Source organism: Trachypithecus francoisi, unplaced genomic scaffold, assembly GCF_009764315.1.
Source record: "Trachypithecus francoisi isolate TF-2019V2 unplaced genomic scaffold, Tfra_2.0 Lachesis_group15, whole genome shotgun sequence".
NCBI classification, from domain to species: Eukaryota; Metazoa; Chordata; class Mammalia; order Primates; family Cercopithecidae; genus Trachypithecus; species Trachypithecus francoisi.
Window position 1 is genome coordinate 78,283,263 of NW_022681460.1, and position 19,975 is coordinate 78,303,237.

General features: G+C 39.7%; 1 protein-coding gene across 4 annotated transcripts in view; it reads left to right on the plus strand.

Moving 5' to 3' along the window:
• The window catches only part of NHSL1 (NHS like 1), a 153,089-nt gene that overhangs the window by 83,084 nt on the left and 50,030 nt on the right, over positions 1–19,975 (plus strand). For all 4 annotated transcript variants that reach the window (XM_033235315.1, XM_033235316.1, XM_033235318.1 and 1 more), the window contains exon 3: positions 17,760–17,887. In XM_033235315.1, coding sequence (XP_033091206.1) covers positions 17,760–17,887 — 128 coding nt within the window. The remainder of the gene's footprint in view (positions 1–17,759; positions 17,888–19,975) is intronic.

Here is a 19,975-nt window from a genome sequence, read left to right on the forward strand (position 1 = left end):
CTCTAATCTGAATATAGCAGATACCTTTTGTATTTACAGTTGGAGAGTCTCTGGAGACTTTGATAAAATGTGATGGTCACAGTTTTAGATTAAATGTCTTGGTTTTGTTTCTTGATTTGTTTTGTTACTAGAGATTTAGGTAATGGTTCACTGCTAATGAAGATACAAACATGTACAGATTGAACATCCCTAATCTGAAAATTAGAAATCTGAAATGCTCCCAAATCCAAAACTTTTTGAGCACTGACATGATGCTCAAAAGAAGTACTCATATGAGCATTTTGGGTTTTGGGATTAGGGATTCTCAATCAGTAGTTATAATGCAAATATTCAAAAATCAGAAAAAATCCAAACTCTGAAACATTTCTGGTCCCAATCATTTCGGATAAGAGATACTCAACATTTACCCAGATTTAAAAATGGCATTGTAATATTTGGTTCAATAGACACCTGGCTAGCAACAAAAAATAAATTTTTGAAGATGGATCTCATTATCTGTGAAGAATTCACTCAGCTTCTTACTGAGTTTCCAGAAGAAGTCTACCCTTTTTACATCCAGCATTGTTTGAATCCTTCATGAACTTCATTGGAGATAGCTGTGATGATAAGTAGCCTAAATCTGGCTAAACATTTATCTGCATAGTTTTTAGTTTTATGGAACGGGCTACAACTAAGTAGAAAAGAAATCAAGAGATAGGAGTAAGCTGAATGAGACCTTCAGATTTTGCTTTTTTGTCACCTGTAGACCTCATTTGACAACTATGAGCATATTAAAGGCTGAAATAAAGACATGTCACTTTTAAGCCTCCATCCCCAAAAAGCCCAACTTGGGAGGGAGATAAACATAATTTCTCACAGTGTGTATAACAGGCACTTTAGTTACTGTCTCTGTGTACACTCCTGCCTGAATTAGTTCACAGAGCAGCTGTTGTTGGCATCAGAAATGTTCTCTAGTCACAGCTCTTTCCTGAAGAAATGCATTTTAGCAGGTCAGCATGCTCTATGGCTCTAGAATTAAAAGTGTGAGCACAAGGAGGAGTGTTGAATCTGGCCTATGTCATTCAAAGTCAGAGGGCTATATTTGTTATGCCTGAAAGGATAGGAGTTGAGAATTTATGACACAATGTGAAAAAATAACTACTTACACCAAGTGATTAAAAACAATTGTGCACACATCGACCTGTTTAACATTAAAGAATGATTTGCTGGCCCGGTGCAGTGGCTCATGCCTGTAATCACAGCACTTCGGGAGGCCACGGCAGGAGGATCACGAGGTCAGGAGATCGAGACCATCCTGGCCAACATGGTGAAACCCATCTCTACTAAAAATACAAAAATTAGCCAGGTGTGGTGGCGCATGCCTGTAGTCCCAGCCTACTCAGGACGCTGAGGCAGGAAAATCGCTTGAACCTGGGAAGCAGAGGCTGCAGTGGGCCAAGATCGTGCCACTGCACTCCAGCCTGGTGACGAAGTGAGACTCTGTCTCAAAAAAAAAAAAAAAAAAAGAATGATTTACCTTTCCTAAAATTACAAACTAGATTTCCAAGTTGTTCCAGCCAGATTTCTCTACAGTTACTGACAGCAGACTTTAAGGGTGACTGCATCCACCCTTAGCTGTCATGAAGCCTCCTTGCTCCCTTTTGGCATAGACAAGTATGTTTGTCTTGGGAGAGATTGTGGGCCTCCTTCTGGATTTGATGAGGTTGCTTGTCTGTCTTATTTATCTGCCTAGAGCACATGCGCCCCTGAGATATCGCAGATACCCCTTGTCTTTTGCTATTGGTTCTCCACTTGAAGGTCCTGTGGCGCTTTCCCAGGACTGTCTAGGAGGTGCCTTTGCAGGAACGGCCTGTGGACATTGAGAGCTCTCCCTGACGGCATGATGCATCTGCTCACTACCTCAGACAGGCCCAAGATGGACATCTGCTTTGCCCACCTGGTGCTAACCACATTGAATTCTTCATCTTTTTTTTCTGTAACTTTTTAAAAAATATGACATATAACACAGAACGGTACATAAAAACGTGTACGGCTTAAGAAATAAAGTGAACACCTATATAACCATTACTTAGGTCAAAATGTGACCTAAACTTCAGAAACTTCCTGTTCCTGCTTGCTTGCCTTTCTTTTTTCTTTCTTTTTTTTTTTTTTGAGACAGAGTCTTGCTCTGTTGCCCAGGCTGGAGTGCAGTGGTATGATCATGGCTCACTGCAGCCTTGACTTCCTGGACCCAATCCATCCTCCTGCTTCAGCCCCCTGAGTAGCTGGGACTACAGACATACACCACCGTGCCCAGCTAGTTTTTATATTTTTTGTAGAGATGGGGTTTTGCCATGTTGCCTAGTCTGGTTTTACACTCCTGGGCTCAAGCCGTCCTCCTGCCTCAGCCTCCCAAAGTGCTGGCATTACAGGCGTGAGCCTCCACACCCAGCCATGTTCCTGCTTTCTAACAGGAGAAGTCCAGGTGTCATGTGAAGTACTTGAGTCACATCTAAATTCCAGTCCTGACTCTGTTACATACTAGGCATAGGTTATTTGAGTTTAATTTTGTTTGTTTCTTCAACATTTTGATCTTGTTTTCTCATCTATAAAGACCATAATATCTGTTTACATGGGAATGAAATGAACATATTCATGTAAAGTATTCATATCTCAATGTACCTGCCCCTCAATGTGGAAGTTACAAGTGTTTGTGGAGGGAGGGGTACATTTTAATTGAAGTGGAATGGAACACAGATACAATTTTATAAATCTCAAATGGCCTTATGATTTAGTTGGGGCTTTCTCTCCTACCTGCTGTACTCCAGAGAATATACTGTGGGGAGGAGGGATAAAGGAACAGAACAAGGAACACTTCTGATGACAGTGACAGACGCTTCATACTCAGGTTCATTTCATCCACATGAGCAAGATGCCTTTGCCCCCTCACCATCAACCTCTGAAAGACCCCTAGAATGCTGGAGCTGGAAGGAGCCTCCCAGTCCTCTGGTCAGTCCCCCTTTCCATTTTGTAGATAAGCAAAGCAAGACCCAGAGAAGTTAAGGGTTCCTGGTACTCACACACGCTGGCCTATTCTGATCTCAGACCTCAAGAGCACTGAAGAGACCTGTCCCTTTGATGCCCTTTCAGCTGCCCTCCAGTTTATGGAAGTTCACAGGGACAAAGCTCACCCTGGGAATCTCATGGATTTGGTTTCTTTAGCCAGTTAATTGGCTCATTGTTGCCTAACGTGGTGACTTCGTGGTTGATCCTGAAGTCTCCTCACTCACCCCCGATCTCATTAAAATTCAAATAAGTCTGCGAGAAATAAAGGAAGCATCACATGACACGTTTGATTAATATCTGTGACCATGCTTTCATCTTCATGGCATTGGCTGCTTATTTTAAGGGTTATAATTGGTCGTTAGTAACTCAATAGACTTAAAAAAATAGGCACAGGTTACAAGGGAAGGAAAGATAAACATTTGAAATTAATAAATACACTAATGGTTTAGCACTTGCAGCTGAGTTTACAATTTGCCTAGTTTGCTACTTCCCAAAGAATACTTTAGTAAAACTGATGTGCAAAAGGGGAAGGTCAGATGTCTCTGGCTAAGGTATTTTAATTTTTTTTTTTTAGACAGAGTCTTGCTCTGTTGCCCAGGCTGGAGTGCAGTGGTGTGGTGTGATCTTGGCTCACTGCAACCTCCACCTCCTGGGTTCAAGTGATTCTTGTGCCTCAGCCTTCCAAGTAGCTGGGATTACAGGTGTGCACCACCGTGCCCGGCTAATTTTTGTATTTTTAGTAGAGACGGGATTTTGCCACGTTGGCTAGGCTGGTCACTAACTGGTATGATGACAGGTGCCTGTAATCCCAGCTACTCGGGAGGCTAAAGTGGGAGAATCGCTTGAACCTGGGAGGCGGAGGTTGCAGTGAGCCGAGATTGTGCCGTTGCAGCCTAGGCGACAGAGTAAGACTCTGTTTAAAAAAAAAAAAAAAAAAAAGCTAGACCTCAGGTGATCTGCCTGCCTCAGCCTCCCAAAGTGCTGGGATTACAGAAGTGAGCCACCACGCCCAGCCACATAAGATTCAAACAAGAAATTTTTCATTACTTACATTCATTTATACAGTTTTAAATCATTTTCTAGTTGAAACAAATATTGGTATAGAATTGGGGGGCAGGAGGAGTGCTATATTATTCTGAAAAAGCCACTGAACAGGGGAAGGAAGTATAATTGTCTCTTACTTCGCAAAACCGCAGTATCACTGACATCTTGTCATTAACGATTCCAGAAGATGAGGTGGGAGACCAGAATTCTGGTTGCAGTGTTGTCAGCGGCAAGCTGCAGGATGTTGGGAGTCGTATCCCATCTTTGTACTTGGCTTCCTCCTCTGAAAAACAATTTATGATCTCTATGTTCCCAGTTAAGCTCTAAAATTCTGATTGGCTTCTCAGTACTTAACTGTTTGAGGGTAATATGTGTGAAGTTAACTGACACAAAGATATTACTGACGGCTGAGCCTAAGTCCTGACAAACTGGAATGTGTCATCTTAAGTCTGTGTGGACAGAAAAATTGTCTAAGTGCATACTACAAGTGAGGCACTGGGCTGGATGTTATAGTGCAATCAAAGATGAATGACATTAGTGCTTTCCTCCAGAGGCTGAAAGCTAGCCAGAGATAAGATGTATGTATGACTAGCTTGTGTACAAGGTTCAGAGCGGTGGTATTATTAAGCCTCACCCCTGGGTGTTATCTTTAAAACAAATTTGGTCAGCCTGTCCTAGTTAAAAATTCTTCACCAGCTCCCCATTATTAACAGAATATAACCTAAGCTCGTAGCATCTGGAAACCTTCCTGAACTCAAGCCTGTTTGTCTCATCTCATCTGCGGAATCAGCTTTGCCCCCTGGACATCTCTACTCCCCCATCCAGGTTTTTTACTTTGTGCCTTCATGTGTAATGATAAAGTCCTTCAATTGGAATGCTAGCTTGCCTTGTTCTTCTTTCTACCCACTGCATGTCCCAAGCCATACCTTTTCCCTTCTGAACCACAGCCTCTCACACCTGGCCAACTCCTGTTTCCCCTTTGAGAGTCATCCTTGGGTGCTAGAGTCCCCCACAACCTCTCCTGGATTCCCCTGGGCAGCCCCAGGAAGCCTTTTTCTACCTTGTCATGGAAGCTTACACTCCACCATTCCACTGCTTATGATACACTATGTAATTGTGTTTGCACGTTTATCTCCCCACTTGACAGTAACATCTGTGGGAACAGGACTTTGTCTTTTCACTCATGTGTCTCTAGTGCACAGTGCAGTGACTGGGACTGCAAATACTGTTGTGTTTGTAGAGGGCCTGAAAATGTTTGGAAAAGTCATCTAAAACTCAGGAGAGGGATCAGAGTCAAAGCCGGGGAACAAGTGGTGAGAATGTGGAATGATGAGATTGGGGATGGTGAGGGCCAGTGGTGAGGAGGAGGGAGGGTTGAGGCTTGGAAGCTTTCCTTTAGGGCACTAGGCGGGAGAAGTCTGCAAAAGAGTACAAGCGGGGAAGAAGAAAGTCAGCCAGGATGAGGCAGTCATCGTGGTGCTCACAGGTGGGGAGAGAGGCATTGTAAGAAGAGGATGTTGAATTGGTAGTTAGGTGGCGATTGGTGACCTCTGAAAGGGCAGTTTCAAGGAAGTCTTTAGATTAAGAAGCCAAGTTTCCTGAGATGAGAATGATTTTTATAAGCAGAAAAACAGTAAAAGTAATTTTTTTTAAAGAAATGAAGGTGAGTGAATGATACCAGCAGAGCAGAGAGGGAAGGGATAGTATTTTGAGGTGATGGCAGGGTACAGCTGATATTACAACATGTTTTAAAAACTAGAGCTTATGCAAACAGGGCTGTAGACAAAAGGAGTCAACAGGAGGGGAAAGGATTGCAGATATGGAAAGAGAATGGGAGGATGTTCCCTGAAGAGGCAGGGAGGAGGCAGTCAACTCAGGGCAAAGTGGAGGGGTGGAGGTTGCAGCCTCTGTCTCCTAGAGGGAATTGGGGAAGTATGTTATGAGATGGAGCCAGAGATGGAGGCTGCTCATTACATGGTGTGGCAGCCTTGCTTACAATATGGCCCCCCACCATATTTTTAGTTCTTTGGTGAAAAGGATGACTTTATTTGGTGCTCTCTCGCTCAAGTCTTGTGAATTTAATTAGGTTGACTTTTCAAAGACAAATGATGTTATTAAAGGCTTAAAAAAAATGTGTGGTATTTCATTAGGCTTTATTGGAATTTTTGTCCTGAGGGAAAGTTGCCCAGCTGGATGAAACCATGGATTAAATGCCCTATTGAGAAAAAAGAAAAGAGCAGACAAAAATATGGGATTAGCAGAACAGGATTTATATACAAAAAGGGGCTATTTAACTTCTCTTGGATTTGATGGCATGGAATTGTCTATAACACTAAGTACTACTCTGGGTACAGTAACCCCGAAAGAAGTGCTTTCCTTGGTGTCCTTAACTCGGGAGAGGGAAGTCGGATACAAGAGCAAAGGAAAAATGAACAGTCATTGCTTTTTCAGATAGTTAAAGAGATGTGTTGCCCCCCACCCCCACACCTTTTTTTTTTTTTTTTTTTTTTTAAACGGTAAGCAACACAGAAAAGATAGAATGGCAAAGACAGTCATTTAAATGATCCAGGTCTTAACAAAGCACTACGGATTGTTTAAACAAAGGCTTTTTGTTTTGTTTTTGTGTCTGCAGCCAGTCTGCTGTTTCAGCAATTCTATTTTAACTCCCGATAAAGTAAGTAACTTGAGTGGTCTCTATATTTCACTCAGGGCAGCATAAAAATGCTACATTGAAGGTACTGTGGATAAGGTTTGTTATTCACGGTACAACCGAAGTCTCTGGTGTTGGCTTAGAATCTTTGCAGGCTATTTGATCTTGGGTAACCTTGGTGATGCTCCTCTGCTGCCAATGATATGGCTTTATAATTCTAAAGTGAAATGAGATCGCCTCCAATTTGGCGGCTCTCTCTGGTGGTGCTCAACTAGGACTTGCATATTCTCAGCACACTCGCATTAATCATGGCATCAGAAAGCTTTCACCTTAATTTAAATCAGATTTAGTTCTTCAAGCCTTCCTAAATTAATTTGGGCACGTGACAAGAAGAAATGTTAAAAGCTAGTTTTCTGCAATGGCAAATGACATTTTAATAGTAATTCTTGCCATGGCGTGCAATGAAAAACAAAGCTAACAAACAGTTTATCCAGTGGCTCAAGTTTTAATGTTTAACTCCTAAGGGTTTTTTGTTGTTGTTGTTGTTTGTTTTGTTTTGTTTTGTTTTGTTTTTGGAGGTTTTAATTTCACTCTAATAGGAATTAATCACAGAGCGAGAATATTAATCAAAATGGCCTTTTATTTTTAACCCTTCTACATAAAATGAGATTGTCTATGGTGTTTAATGTCAGTGACAGAGATATTGATCCCAAGACATGGGGGAAAACCAGTCTTTCTAAAGTGTGTTAATGCATTGTTAACAAATTCATTTCCAGTTAGACTGTTGAGCCAATGACCACAATTAATAGTGTATTTTCCCTCTGTGGTTCTTCCCAACCGGCTCATTTTATTTTGCTAAATATACAGTGTAAATTGAAATGAGAAGTAATTTGGAATTGTGCTATTATAAAATAATTTTTAGGCAGTCTGCTCATCATTCCTTTTTTTTCCTCCTCCCCTGGCAAAGAAACCGTCCATTTCAAAGGTGGCATTTTGTCACCACCTCCTCTCTTCCATCTTACTCCCTGCCTAAACTTGCCTACAAGCTTTTTCTGAAACTGCAGCTTTCCTGTGGCATCTGTTCTGTCTGACTAGAAAGCTTTGGGGAGTTACCCATGATGCAGTTAACTTTTTAATCCTAGATTGGTCAGTTTCCCTGAAATTCTACTGAGACAAAATTTCCTTGGATAGATAACCACGATGGTGCACCAGACATCATCTTCCTTATTCATTCTGTTCCACCTACTCTCCTCTCATCCACCTATTACTCAAATATGTGAGTTGTGGATGGGAGAAGAGGCCCATTTAATGGGAGGTCAGGTCATATGCCTTGGGTTGATGAAGGCGGAAAATGTGGCCGAGGATAAAATCTACCTGGGTGAGCAATGGGGCCATCACCTTTGTCATATAGTTAAAATACCCTTTCAGGCATGCTGCTGAATAAATACAGATCATTCATTCATTTAAGGAACTCACTGAGCACCAGCCAGCCACCCACATTGAGCCAGATCATGCAGGGCTTAGAAACCATTAGGAGGACTTTGGCTTTTACATTCAGGATGTGGAGAGATTTGAACTCAGAAGTGACATAATCTGACTCATTATTTTGAAATGGATCAATCTGATTGTGCGTTGAAAGTTCACAGTAAAGGAGACAAGGGAGTCAAAGTAGGAGACCAGGTGGAGGTCACCATCAGGCGAGAGATGGTGGTGGCCTGATCAGGAAGCTTTCCCTGCAGTTGCAGCTGGAGTGGAATGTTAAAATAAATGTAAGAACCCTCCAAGCATTTTAAGGGAATCTTGACATGTAAGACACATTTCTACAGTAGCAAAACTAAAGCTTTTCGTGGAACAAAACGGCATTCTTTAGGGACTAAAGGTAGATACCAGATATAGCATTCCCCCACCATTGATCTGTACCGTACCAGCTAAATTCTTTATCTTATGTTCCCTTTTAAGTTATTCACTTGGTGAGTGTGGATCATTTGTGACATAATAAAAAGAACAGACCAACCCTCTTTTCCTTTGGGCCTTTTATCATTTCCAACGTGGAGTATATAGGAAGCAAAATTCTATTGCCCTCTTTGGGAGCCCCACCTAACACCTCCTCTAAGTGGAGAAGACTTCTCTTTCACTTTCACCTCCACCCTAAATGGATATCATATTGATCCCTTTAATTTTATTTCTACTTCTCTTTAGGTATTTGCCTTACTCTGAGACAGTTTTCTCACGGTGTGGCTCACAGGACGCTGCATCAGCATTGATTGAGAACTTGCTAGGAATCCAAGTTCTCAGGCTCCACCCCAGACCTACTGAATCAGATATGGGAGTGGACTCAGCAGTGATTTTATAACAAGCCCTCCCGGGGATTCTGATGCACCTTACTTTGGGACGCCACTGCTCTGTACGTTGGCCTGTGAATTTGTCTAATCAGGCAGCTAAACTGTAAGCACCTTGAAGGCTGGAATGTAACCCTTTAGTCCCACTACCCGATACAAGCTACAAGTTAGGATTCCAAGGCACAGCTCCCAAGTTTTAGATTTGGAGCTCTTGACTGCTGCTGCTCTTCTCTCTCGTTGGTGGCAAAGGTGACTTAAGAAACTGGTGTTGATGCCTCTGTGTATTCACTCTGTGTTTTCTCCAAGTTAGCTCTGCCTTGACAGTCTGAAAGAGGAGTGTTCAGAGGCTTAGAAAGAAATGGCTGGCCAAAGCACAGGTCAGGAAAATCACTGAATCTGGAGGTTGGAAAGAAAACATAGTTGTTGCCAGCTTGACTTTCCCTTTTCCATCTTTCTGGTAGTATAAGTCTAGATAACTTTCATCCTCCTTTTTTTTTTTTTTTTTTTTTTTTTGAGACGGAGTCCCACTCTGTTGCCCAGGCTGGAGTGCAGTGGTGCCATCTCAGCTCACTGCAGCCTCTACCTCCTGGGTTCAGGTAATTCTCCTGCCTCAGCCTCCTGAGTAGCTGGGACTACAGGCACCCACCACGACGCCCAGCTAATTTTTGTATTTTTAATAGAGATGGAGTTTCACCATATTGGCCAGGCTGGTCTTGAACTCCTGACCTTGTGATCCGCCCACCTCGGCCTCCCAAATGTTGGGATTACAGGCGTGAGCCACCACGCCTGGCCTCGTCTTCCTTTTTTGAGGCAAAGTAAGACTTATTCCCTTCAGGAAATTTCCCTTTTTCTTGGCACCAGGGTGATAGTTGGCGTATTTTCATATTGACCCTCTCTTTCGTGCTTCACCTGCAGCTAAGCATATTGTACTCCGTTATCTAGAATGTTTTGTCTTTATAGGTTCCATTAAGAGATAAAATATTTACTTTTAGAACTTTTAGAAAATCTTGGGCTTAATCATTAAAGACACATATTTTCTCTTTTTTATGTTTTATGTTGCTTTGAATGCTAAGTGTCACTGAAGTGATAATTGGTGAAGAAGTGGTCTTATGGGCTCAAATTTGCATTTATTAGGAGGTAAATTTGCGTTTAATACTTGAAATATAAAAGCACACTTTTATGCTGTTACACATATTCTTGTATAGCTACATAACAACTCTTGCTCTAAAAAGAGAGGAAGGGAGAAAAGAATAAATCATTAGTCTAATAATAAACCAATAGGGCCTATTTATTTGAAACTTATTATTTAAAACTAGTATAAATTATAAAGAAAAATATTCATTGAAAAGATCTGTATTAAATACACAGTGTCTTTAAGATTTAAAACAGCTTTTCACCTCTTTGATACGCTACACACAACTGAATAACTTAAATGTTTGAACATCTATTGTCTTTTAATTATGTTCTAGTTTGTTTATTGTTGAAGACAATTTAAATAAATTGAAGTTCAACTGCTTTGAAGAATTTATGGAAAATCTAAATATACTTTTGGAAAATTCATCATGCATGAGGGACAAGGGAGAATCCTAACTACAACATCAGTATGATTTCTTTCTCTTTTCCAATATTGCCAAGCCCAACAAATTAATGAAGGGGTAGGTAAATAAATCCCTTCTATTTTAAATGCACTTTGGTTTGATTTTTCCTTAAGAAAATAAGTTCTCTAATATTCACAATACATGATATTTAGGTACAGTCAGTTTTTCCTGTGTATTTACTCGCAAGCTCAAACTAGGTTATTTAGCTATACAATACTTCAGCTATTGGGCTGGAATTTATTTTCTTCTAAACATGAATGTTTATAGTCTTATGTATTCTCAGTCCTTCTGGACTAAGATGAAGTTTTGTGATAGAACTGTCCTTTTGCCCTGTTATTAATAATCTGGTAGATTATTAACTAGGATAGAACTTTAAAAACATCAAACTACCAGAAACTTTATACCTGGGCTTCAGAATCTGTAAGACTGATACAACAACTGTTTTCCTTCAATTCTCAGAGAATTATTGTGAACACAAATCAGATAATGATAGCAAGAGGCTTTCAGTTTAGAAAAGTGTCAGTAGTATTGGCTTTAAAAATCAGTGATCTGAAAAAAAATTTTTTAGACTCTAGATCTCTAGATCATCATAGGACTTTCTCATGACTGCTGTTTTTATAATTAACTTTGGTACTGGAGTCCTCCCAACGTTTAATGACCTTGAATTACAGTAGGAAGGTTGCAAAAGATTTAATACTGTTAAAAATAAACCACATTCAGATTTTAAAATATGGTATATGTAGAATACCATGCTAGAAATACCAAATTATGCTTTAACCTGAATGTTTCAAAACTTTCCTAGCAACTCATAGTCATACACGTCAACACTACCCATGACCTGAAAAATGACAACTGGCCTACCGAACTGGTCCTTCTGGCTTTGCACACTGCAGTGCTTGTTTTAAATACAGTTGACCCTTGAATATAACACATTTGAACTTGGAGGACCCACTTATATGGATTTTTTTCAATACAGTCAGCCCTCCATACATTCTGGGTCCGGCATCCGAAACCAAATGTGAATGGAAAATACAATACTCAGGTATTTTCTGCATCTGAAACCAAATGCGAATGGAAAATACAGTATTCACATTGTGTGAAACCTGCATTATACAGAAAACCGACTTTCTGGGTCTGTGATTTGCAGGACTTTAGTATGCATGGATTTTTTGGTATTCTGGGGTCCTGGAACCAATCCCCTTCCGATACAGAGGAATGACTGTTTCTTCCATCAGTCCTTTCCCTTTCTCACACAATCTAAGAAGTCAGCAAACTTCTTACTTTTTTTCTTTTAGCATCCACTCATCATCCCACATCATTTCCTTGGGAAATAGAAAAACAATCCCATCTTAGTCCACTTTGCATTCAATTTCTCTTTCTTCTATTTCTCCATCTCCCTCTCATTTAAGCAGGTCATACTTAGTAACCATCTGTTTAAGAACTTTGCCCCCTCAGATTATATTTCAGAATCTTTATAATAAATTCAGGAAAATTTTCACTGCATTGTATGCTTTCTCTTATGAAATTACACATATGAAGAAATCGATCGTGACAAATTACAGAAGTCAGTGGTAAAAATGTCCATGTACTTTTATTAGCATCACTAAGCACCTTGCATTTTCCTCAGGTAGATAATAGCATGTTTAAAGTACTCCTCTCTTATTTGTGGTTTCACTTTCTATAGTTTCAACTACCTGCAGTCAACCATGGTCTGAAAATTTTAAATGGAAAATTCCAGAAATGAACAGTTTATAAGTTTACATTTAGGATCTTGTTTCTAGCCTGTGGTTGCAGGCATAACCTGGCTTTAAATTATGCTCTGCTTTGCAGTTACTCTCTCAGTTCAGTGTCTAAAAAGTCTTTGCTTATTCATGATGGCTTGCTCTCACTTTTGTTTCACTCCACAGACAATAAACTCCATTTCTAATGAACAAAACCATGGTTTTAGAACCTGAGATCTGTTGCAACTTGACAAGAGGAAAATTTTCTGAATTTCTCCTAGAGTTGGAATAAATGACAGTGGAATTTGATGAGTTTACTAAATTTCAGAAATTTGATAAGAGCAAAAAAAAATTGGTCAGCTGTCATGAATTTATATTGTCTAGTCTTCTCTTAGATCCAGCATCATATTTCATTTGTTTTACTACCATTTATTATACTACCTTTAAAACATTTTTTTTGACCAGGTGCAGTGGTTCACGCTTGTAATCCCAGCACTTTGGGAGGCCGAGGTGGGCAGATCACCTGAGGTCAGGAGTTCGAGACCAGCCTGACCAACATAGAGAATCCCAGTCTCTACTGAAAATACAAAAATTAGCCGGGCATGGTGGTACATGCCTGTAATCCCAGCTACTCGGGAGGCTGAGGCAGGAGAATCGCTTGAACCAAGGAGGCAGAGGTTGCGATGAGCCGAGATTGCGCCATTGCACTCCACTACAGCCTGAGCAACAAGAGCAAAACTCCGTCTCAAAAAAAAAAAAAATTGTGACATAGATTTCATGGTAGAAAAAGGATGCATTGTCTTTTAGACTGGGCTCAAAAAAGTGACACACACTGAACATACTAATAGTTGCCGGTCTTTCATACTTTTAACTTATGGATTATGATTTTGCAATATTTGGTCTTTAAAAATCTAACGCGTGTCAAGTCATTTTGGCTGTTTTCAATATTATTGCCAAGAATATCAAACTAATAATCACCCTTAGAAATGATCTTGCCCAGCAGTCTCTTCCTATTTCCCAGGGAAACGTCCTCTTGAAACAGTCTTACATGGTATCCAATACATTACATAGATTTGTAAAAGTAATGTTTGAGTAGTGTTAAGTTTTATAATTTATACTTTTAAAACATAGTTATTTATTATTATTCATATTACTATTATTATACATTTTAGAAGCATGGTCTTGCTCTGTCTCCCAGACTGGAGTGCAGTAGCCTGATCATAGCTCACAACAGCTTTGAACTCCTGGGCTCAAACAATGCCCCTGCCTCAGCCTCCTGAGTAGCTAGGACTACAGGCACATGCCACCATGCATGGCTAATTAAAAAGAATTTTTTTCTAGAAATGGGGTCTCACTGTGTTGTTCAGGCTGGTCTTGAACTCCTGGCCTCAAGCAGCCCTCCCACCTTGGCCTCCCAAAGCACTGGAACTACAGGTGTGACCCACTGTGCCCAGCCCTATAATTTAAACTTCTTATAGGGTTCATTAATGAAGCAAAGAAGAGAATTTTGAACAACAAATTAATTTAGTTTAAAAGGGCTTTGGACTTCTCTTTATATTTGTAAAGTATTTGAAAACCCTTAATTACATAGATAAATAGCTACAAATTACTGATTTATTTTACAACAATAAATAGATCTTTAGACTTTAGTTTTACAGAGATAGCAGGAATAGCTTTATTTCTAGGACCACCGGAAAGTTAACTTAGCAGCATAAGTTAATAAATTAATTCCCTCATTGTCTTAAAATGTGGTATGTAAAACTATTGAACTTGAGTCTTACTTAGTCATTTTTTTTTTTTTTTAGATTCAGGGAGTATATGTGCAGGTTTGTTACATGGGTATATTGTGTAATGGTGAGCTTTGGACTTGTAGTGTACCCGTCACCTAAACAGTGAACATTGTACCCAATCGATAATTTTTTTTTTTTTTTTTCTGAGATGGAGTTTCACTCTTGTCACCCAGGCTGGAGTATGATAGCATGATCTTGGGCTGACTGCAATCTGTGCCTCCCGAGTTCAAGCAGTTCTCTTGCCTCAGCCTCCCAAGTAGCTGGGATTGCAGGTACCCACAACCATACCCGGCTGATTTTTGTGTTTTTAGTAGAGACGGGATTTTTCTTTGTTGGCCAGGCTGGTCTCTAACTCCTGACCCCAGGTGATCTGCCTGCCTCGGCCTCCAATAGTGCTTGGATTACAGGCATGAGCTACTGGCACAGCCCCCCAATAGGTATTTTTTAACCCTCACCCCCCTTCCACCCTCCCTCCTTTTGGAGTCCCCAGTGTCTATTTATTTCCATCTGTGTGTCCATGTGTACCAATTGTTTGACTCCCACTAATAAGGTGAGAACATGCACTATTTGATTTTCTGTTTCTGAGTTATTTCACTTAGGATAATGGCCTCCAACTCTGTCCAAGTTGCTGCAAATGATATGATTTAATTCTTTTTTTATGGCTGGATAGTATTCCATGATGTGTATCTACTACATTTTCTTTATCCGGTCAACTATTGTTGGATACTTAGGTTGATTCCATGACTCTGCCATTGTGAATAGTGCTATGATAAACATATGGGTGCAGGTATCTTTTTTCTGTAATGATTTCTTTTCCTTTGGGTAGATGCTCAGTAGTGGGATTGCTGGGTCGAATGGTCATTCTATTTTTAGTTCTTCACGAAATCGTCATACTGTTTTCCATAGAAGTTGTACTAATATACATTCCCACCAATGGTGTGTAAATGTTTCCTTTTGTCTACATCCATGCCAACATCTGTTGCTTACGACTTTTGTTTTGTTTTGTTTTTTGAGACTGAGCCTCACTCTGTTGCCCAGGCTGGAGTGCAGTGGTGTAATCTCAGCTCACTGCAACCTCTGCCTCCCGGGTTGAAGCAATTCTCCTGCCTCAGCCTCTGGAGTAGCTGGGATTACGACGTATGACACCATGCCTGGCTCTTTTATTTTTTTGGATTTTTAATAGAGGTGGGGTTTTGCCGTGTTGCCCAGGCTGGTCTCCAACTCCTAGCCCCAAGTGATCCACCTGCCTCAACCTCCCAAAGTGCTGGGATTACAGGTGTAAGCCACCATGCCCGGCCTTGCTTTTTAATTATAGCTATTCTTGAGTGTTACTTTTTAATCTTAGCTTTAAGGTAGCTATTTAAAGAAAATCTAATCCAATATTTACAGAATGCCAGAACTCTGCAGAAAATACCATTTGAAAACTACTAATCAGGCTGGGTTCAGTGGCTTATGTCTGTAATCCCAGTACTTTGGGAGGCCAAGGTGGAAGGATTGCTGGAGTCCAGGAGTTCAAGAGCAGCCTAGGCAACGTAGTGAGTCCCCATATCTAAAACATTAAAAATAATAATAATAATAATGCCAGGCTTGATGGCATGTGCCTGTATAGTTCAGCTACTCAGAAAGCTGAGGTGGGAGGATCACTTGAGCCCAGGAGGTTGAGGCTGAAGTGACCCGTGATCATCATGCTACTGCACTCCAGCCTGCATGATAGAGTAAGACCCGGTCTCAAAAAACAAAACAAAACAAAACAACAAAACAAAAAAACAAAAAAAGAAGAACAAAAGTACTAATCATGCTTTATATAACATATAACATTATCTCTGTAGAGTGAGAATATAGATTCCTTTTTTTTTTTTTTTGGAGACTGATTTTCGCTCTTGTTGCCCAGGCTGGAGTACAGTGGCACGATCTTGGCTCACTGCAACTTGTGCTTCCTGGGTTCAAGCGATTCTCCTGCCTCAGCCTTCCTGAGTAGCTGAGATTGCAGGCATGCACCACCACACTCAGCTAATTTTGTATTTTTAGAAGAGACAGGATTTCTCCATGTTGGTCAGGCTGGTCTCAAACTCTCGACCTCAGATGATCCTCCTGCCTCGGTCTCCCAAAGTACTGGGATTACAGGCGTGAGCCACCACGCCCAGCCTGAGAATGTAGTTTCTAATCATACTCTTTATTTCAGGAAAATTGCCAAATGGAGAAAATGTGAAAATATTTCTTATAAAGGGTTAGATTAATATGAGTAAATTCTCATTAAAAATATGTTGTGTTCTGGAATTTTCAGAAATTTTCTTATATCACTTTTAATCAGTATTACAAGTAGTTGCCACCACAAAATTTTTGACCTACAAGTAACTGAAGTAGTATTAGTTAGCTATTTTATGATTACATATGCATGTTTTCATTAGCTTGCCATTCTAACATGTCCTCACTTTTGTCTGATTTGCAGTTCCGAATTGTAAACGTTGTCCTTCCACTCCCACTGTGAGGTAGCAAAGGAGAATGAGGACTTTTTTTTAAATCCTCTGGCTTATTTAAAATTGGTCTAATATTTTTAGCCCTCCACTGAAGTGACTGCCGTCTCCTCTTTGAGGAAGAATCATGGATCCTGATGTCAGAAAGGAACTCTGAAGATGCCCTAGTTTAGTTCTGTGCCTGTAGATGCATGGTTTTTATAAAGCTGTGCAAAGAGAAAACTTTTCCAAAACCACACACGTTTTGTGCCCCTTTAAAAAGCCCGATATTTAAAGGAACCCTGTGGCAAATCCTTTTTTGAGGCAAATGCTCCTTTGTGCATCTTGGTGCTTTAAAGAGCCATTGGAAATTTTCTGACAGCACCTGCCCCCCCAACCCATGAGAGCTGCCAGTGCAGTGCTTTCCCCTCAAAGAGGATCCTCCTTTCCACACAGCCAGTGGCCCCAGTATCCCTGAAGTCCAAGGTACCATAGTGGCGCCAGACATTCCTCTGTGGACTGGCAGATGTCTCAGGCTGGCACCCGCCTTCCTATTAAATTCCACACAATATTTACAGGCTGTTTGACATCAAAATTAAATTGAGAAAATTAATATAAAATGAGAACATTGTAATCCATGATCTCGTGTGTCCCTTCTAGCTAAAATGAGTCTAGGAAACAAGCATAGCATGAGCTCGCTTTTTTTTTTCTATGTGGAATACTTTCACATCATCTAGTAACTAAGGCCATGGGTTAAGATTCCGAGTCCACTGCTCACTTGCATAATATTATAGAGCAAATAACATAATTATCCTAAACGTCAGTGTCCTGTGAATTAAAGTAGAATTAATGATGGTGTCTACTTCACAGGGTAGTTGTGAGCTCTGAATGCAATCTCATCAAGTATTAATTTAATATTAATATTAATTGAAATATGGTATGTAGTATGTACTAGGTACTTTAATAATTCTTAACTGTTTTTACCATTATTTCAAAATCCTGTTAATGCCTAGAAAAATATAACTTTGAAAAGTAAAAAAGAAGAGTAAACGTAAAGTAAGCAAAGAGGAATACAGCTTTTTAATGACCTTCTTCCCCTCCCTGCGTGCCCCTCTGCAGAATGTGATAAGTTGCGGCACGATGGCTACCGCAGTTCTCAGTATTACTCTCAGGGACCCACCTTTGCGGCCAACGCCAGCCCACTCTGTGATGATTACCAAGACGAAGATGAAGAAGCAGATCAAAAGGTAAGCTTCAAAGTTCAACACGGGGTCCTGGGTTGGATTCCAGAACACAGAAAGGATATATGTAGACAAACTGGTAATATCAAAATCAAGCCTGTATTTTAATCAATAGTATTGTCTCAAGTGAATGTCTTGGTTTTGACAAATGTGCCATAATTATGTAAGAGAATAACATAAATGGAAACTGGGTAAACTCTCAATACTCTTTGCAGCTTTTCAGAAAATATAAAACTATCCTGATTTTTAAAAAGGTAAGATTAGAATCTAAAGAATTCATAAAGGAGACATAAAATCAGTGTATTTATGCATCCAAAATATTCTTTTTTGGTTAGAAAAATAAAGGGCTTTTTTCTCTTGTTTGATTTTTCGTATGACCAAGAACTCAGTTATATGACAAAGAACTCTGCTCATAATAGTAGAACCCACTGCTTTACAGTGGTCAGTGTTATTGATAGAGATAGAATAGAGGCAGTGCATTTACTTAATATTATTGCACTAGCCAATTCATTTAGTGATGCTATTTTACATTTGGGTTCCTTTTCCTCTGCCATCTCTGGTGATATGCACAAACCACTTAAGATAAGTAATTTTCTTAATACTAAATATATATGAAAGAATAAAAATGTATGAAGATTTTGATTTATGTAATTTTATTTTCATTTATTAAGTAATATGAATTGACACTGGAATTATTACTTAAAATAAGATTTGATGAATAGTGTTTTGTTTCACAACCATTTTAATTAATTAAAAACTTTCAGTGGATTAGGCCAATTTATAAATGCCTTATTGATTGAAGAACATTATTCAAAATTTATTGTCCTTTTCCTCAAATAGGTAACTTCAGAGAATAAAATAAGATAAGAATTGATCAAAACATGGGAAATTAAGCCAGGCAGTGTGGCATGCATCTGTTATATCAACTACTTGGAAGGATGAGACAGGAGGATCCCTTGAGCCCAGGAATTTGAGTTGTGGTCACTCCATTGTACTCCAACCTGGGCAGCAAAACAAGACCCTGCCTCAGAAAGCAAAAGGGAAATTACTACCTTAAACTTTTGATCTTCAAATGATCTTAACCCAGATTTTTTTTTTTAGATTCACTTTTTTTTTTTTTTTTTTTTTTTTTGATGAGACAGTCTTGCTTGCTCTGTCACCCAGGCTGGAGTGCAGTGATGCAGTCTTGGCTCACTGCAACCTCCACCTCCCAGGTTCAAGCAATTCTCGTGCCTCAGCCTGCAAGTAGATGGAATTACAGGCACACGCCATCACGCTTGGCAGATTTTTGTATTTTCAGTAGATACAGGATTTCACCATATTGGCCAGGCTGGTCTTGAATTCCTGACTTTAAGTGATCTGCCCACCTCAGCCTCCCAAAGTGCTGGGATTACAGGCATGAGTCACTGCGCCTGGTCTACATTTTTAAATTAATGTTTTAAATTGACAAATCATAATTACATGCATTTATGGAGCACAATGTGATGATTTGATATAGATACACAACATGGAATGATTAAATCAGACTAGCGTTTATCTGTCACTGTGCTTACCTATTATTTTTTATGGCAAGACGTGAAATTTGCGCTCTTTGTTATTTTGAAATATACAATTTATTATTAGAGATTGTAGTCATTCCTACTGTGCAATAGATATAAAAACTTATTCCACCTGTCTGAAATGTTGTCCCCTTTGATCAACAACTTCCTATTCCTTCCCTTTCCACCTAGATTTTTATCACAGAATGTTTTTCCTATTTCTTGAAAGGTATTTTCACATATTGGATTACTCCTTTGAGCCTTTAAAATATACAAAGACAGTATCTTACTATAATGAGTAAAGCATTCATTTCAAAATTAATCTGAACTCTAATTTTGAAATTTTTCATTTTTTTCTTGTTGGCATGAGGGGAAAATGAAAACCAGAAAGTGAATTACAGAGTGAGACTTTTGTTTATCCAGATATACATTAGCCTTATACTGATGCTCAGAGAAGAAGAAAAGTTTATAATGGGGCCCAGTGAGACAGATGGTTTCTGGGTGTATAGAGTCCACTAGCAAATTGGCATTGTCTTGACAGCATCCTAAGATTTTT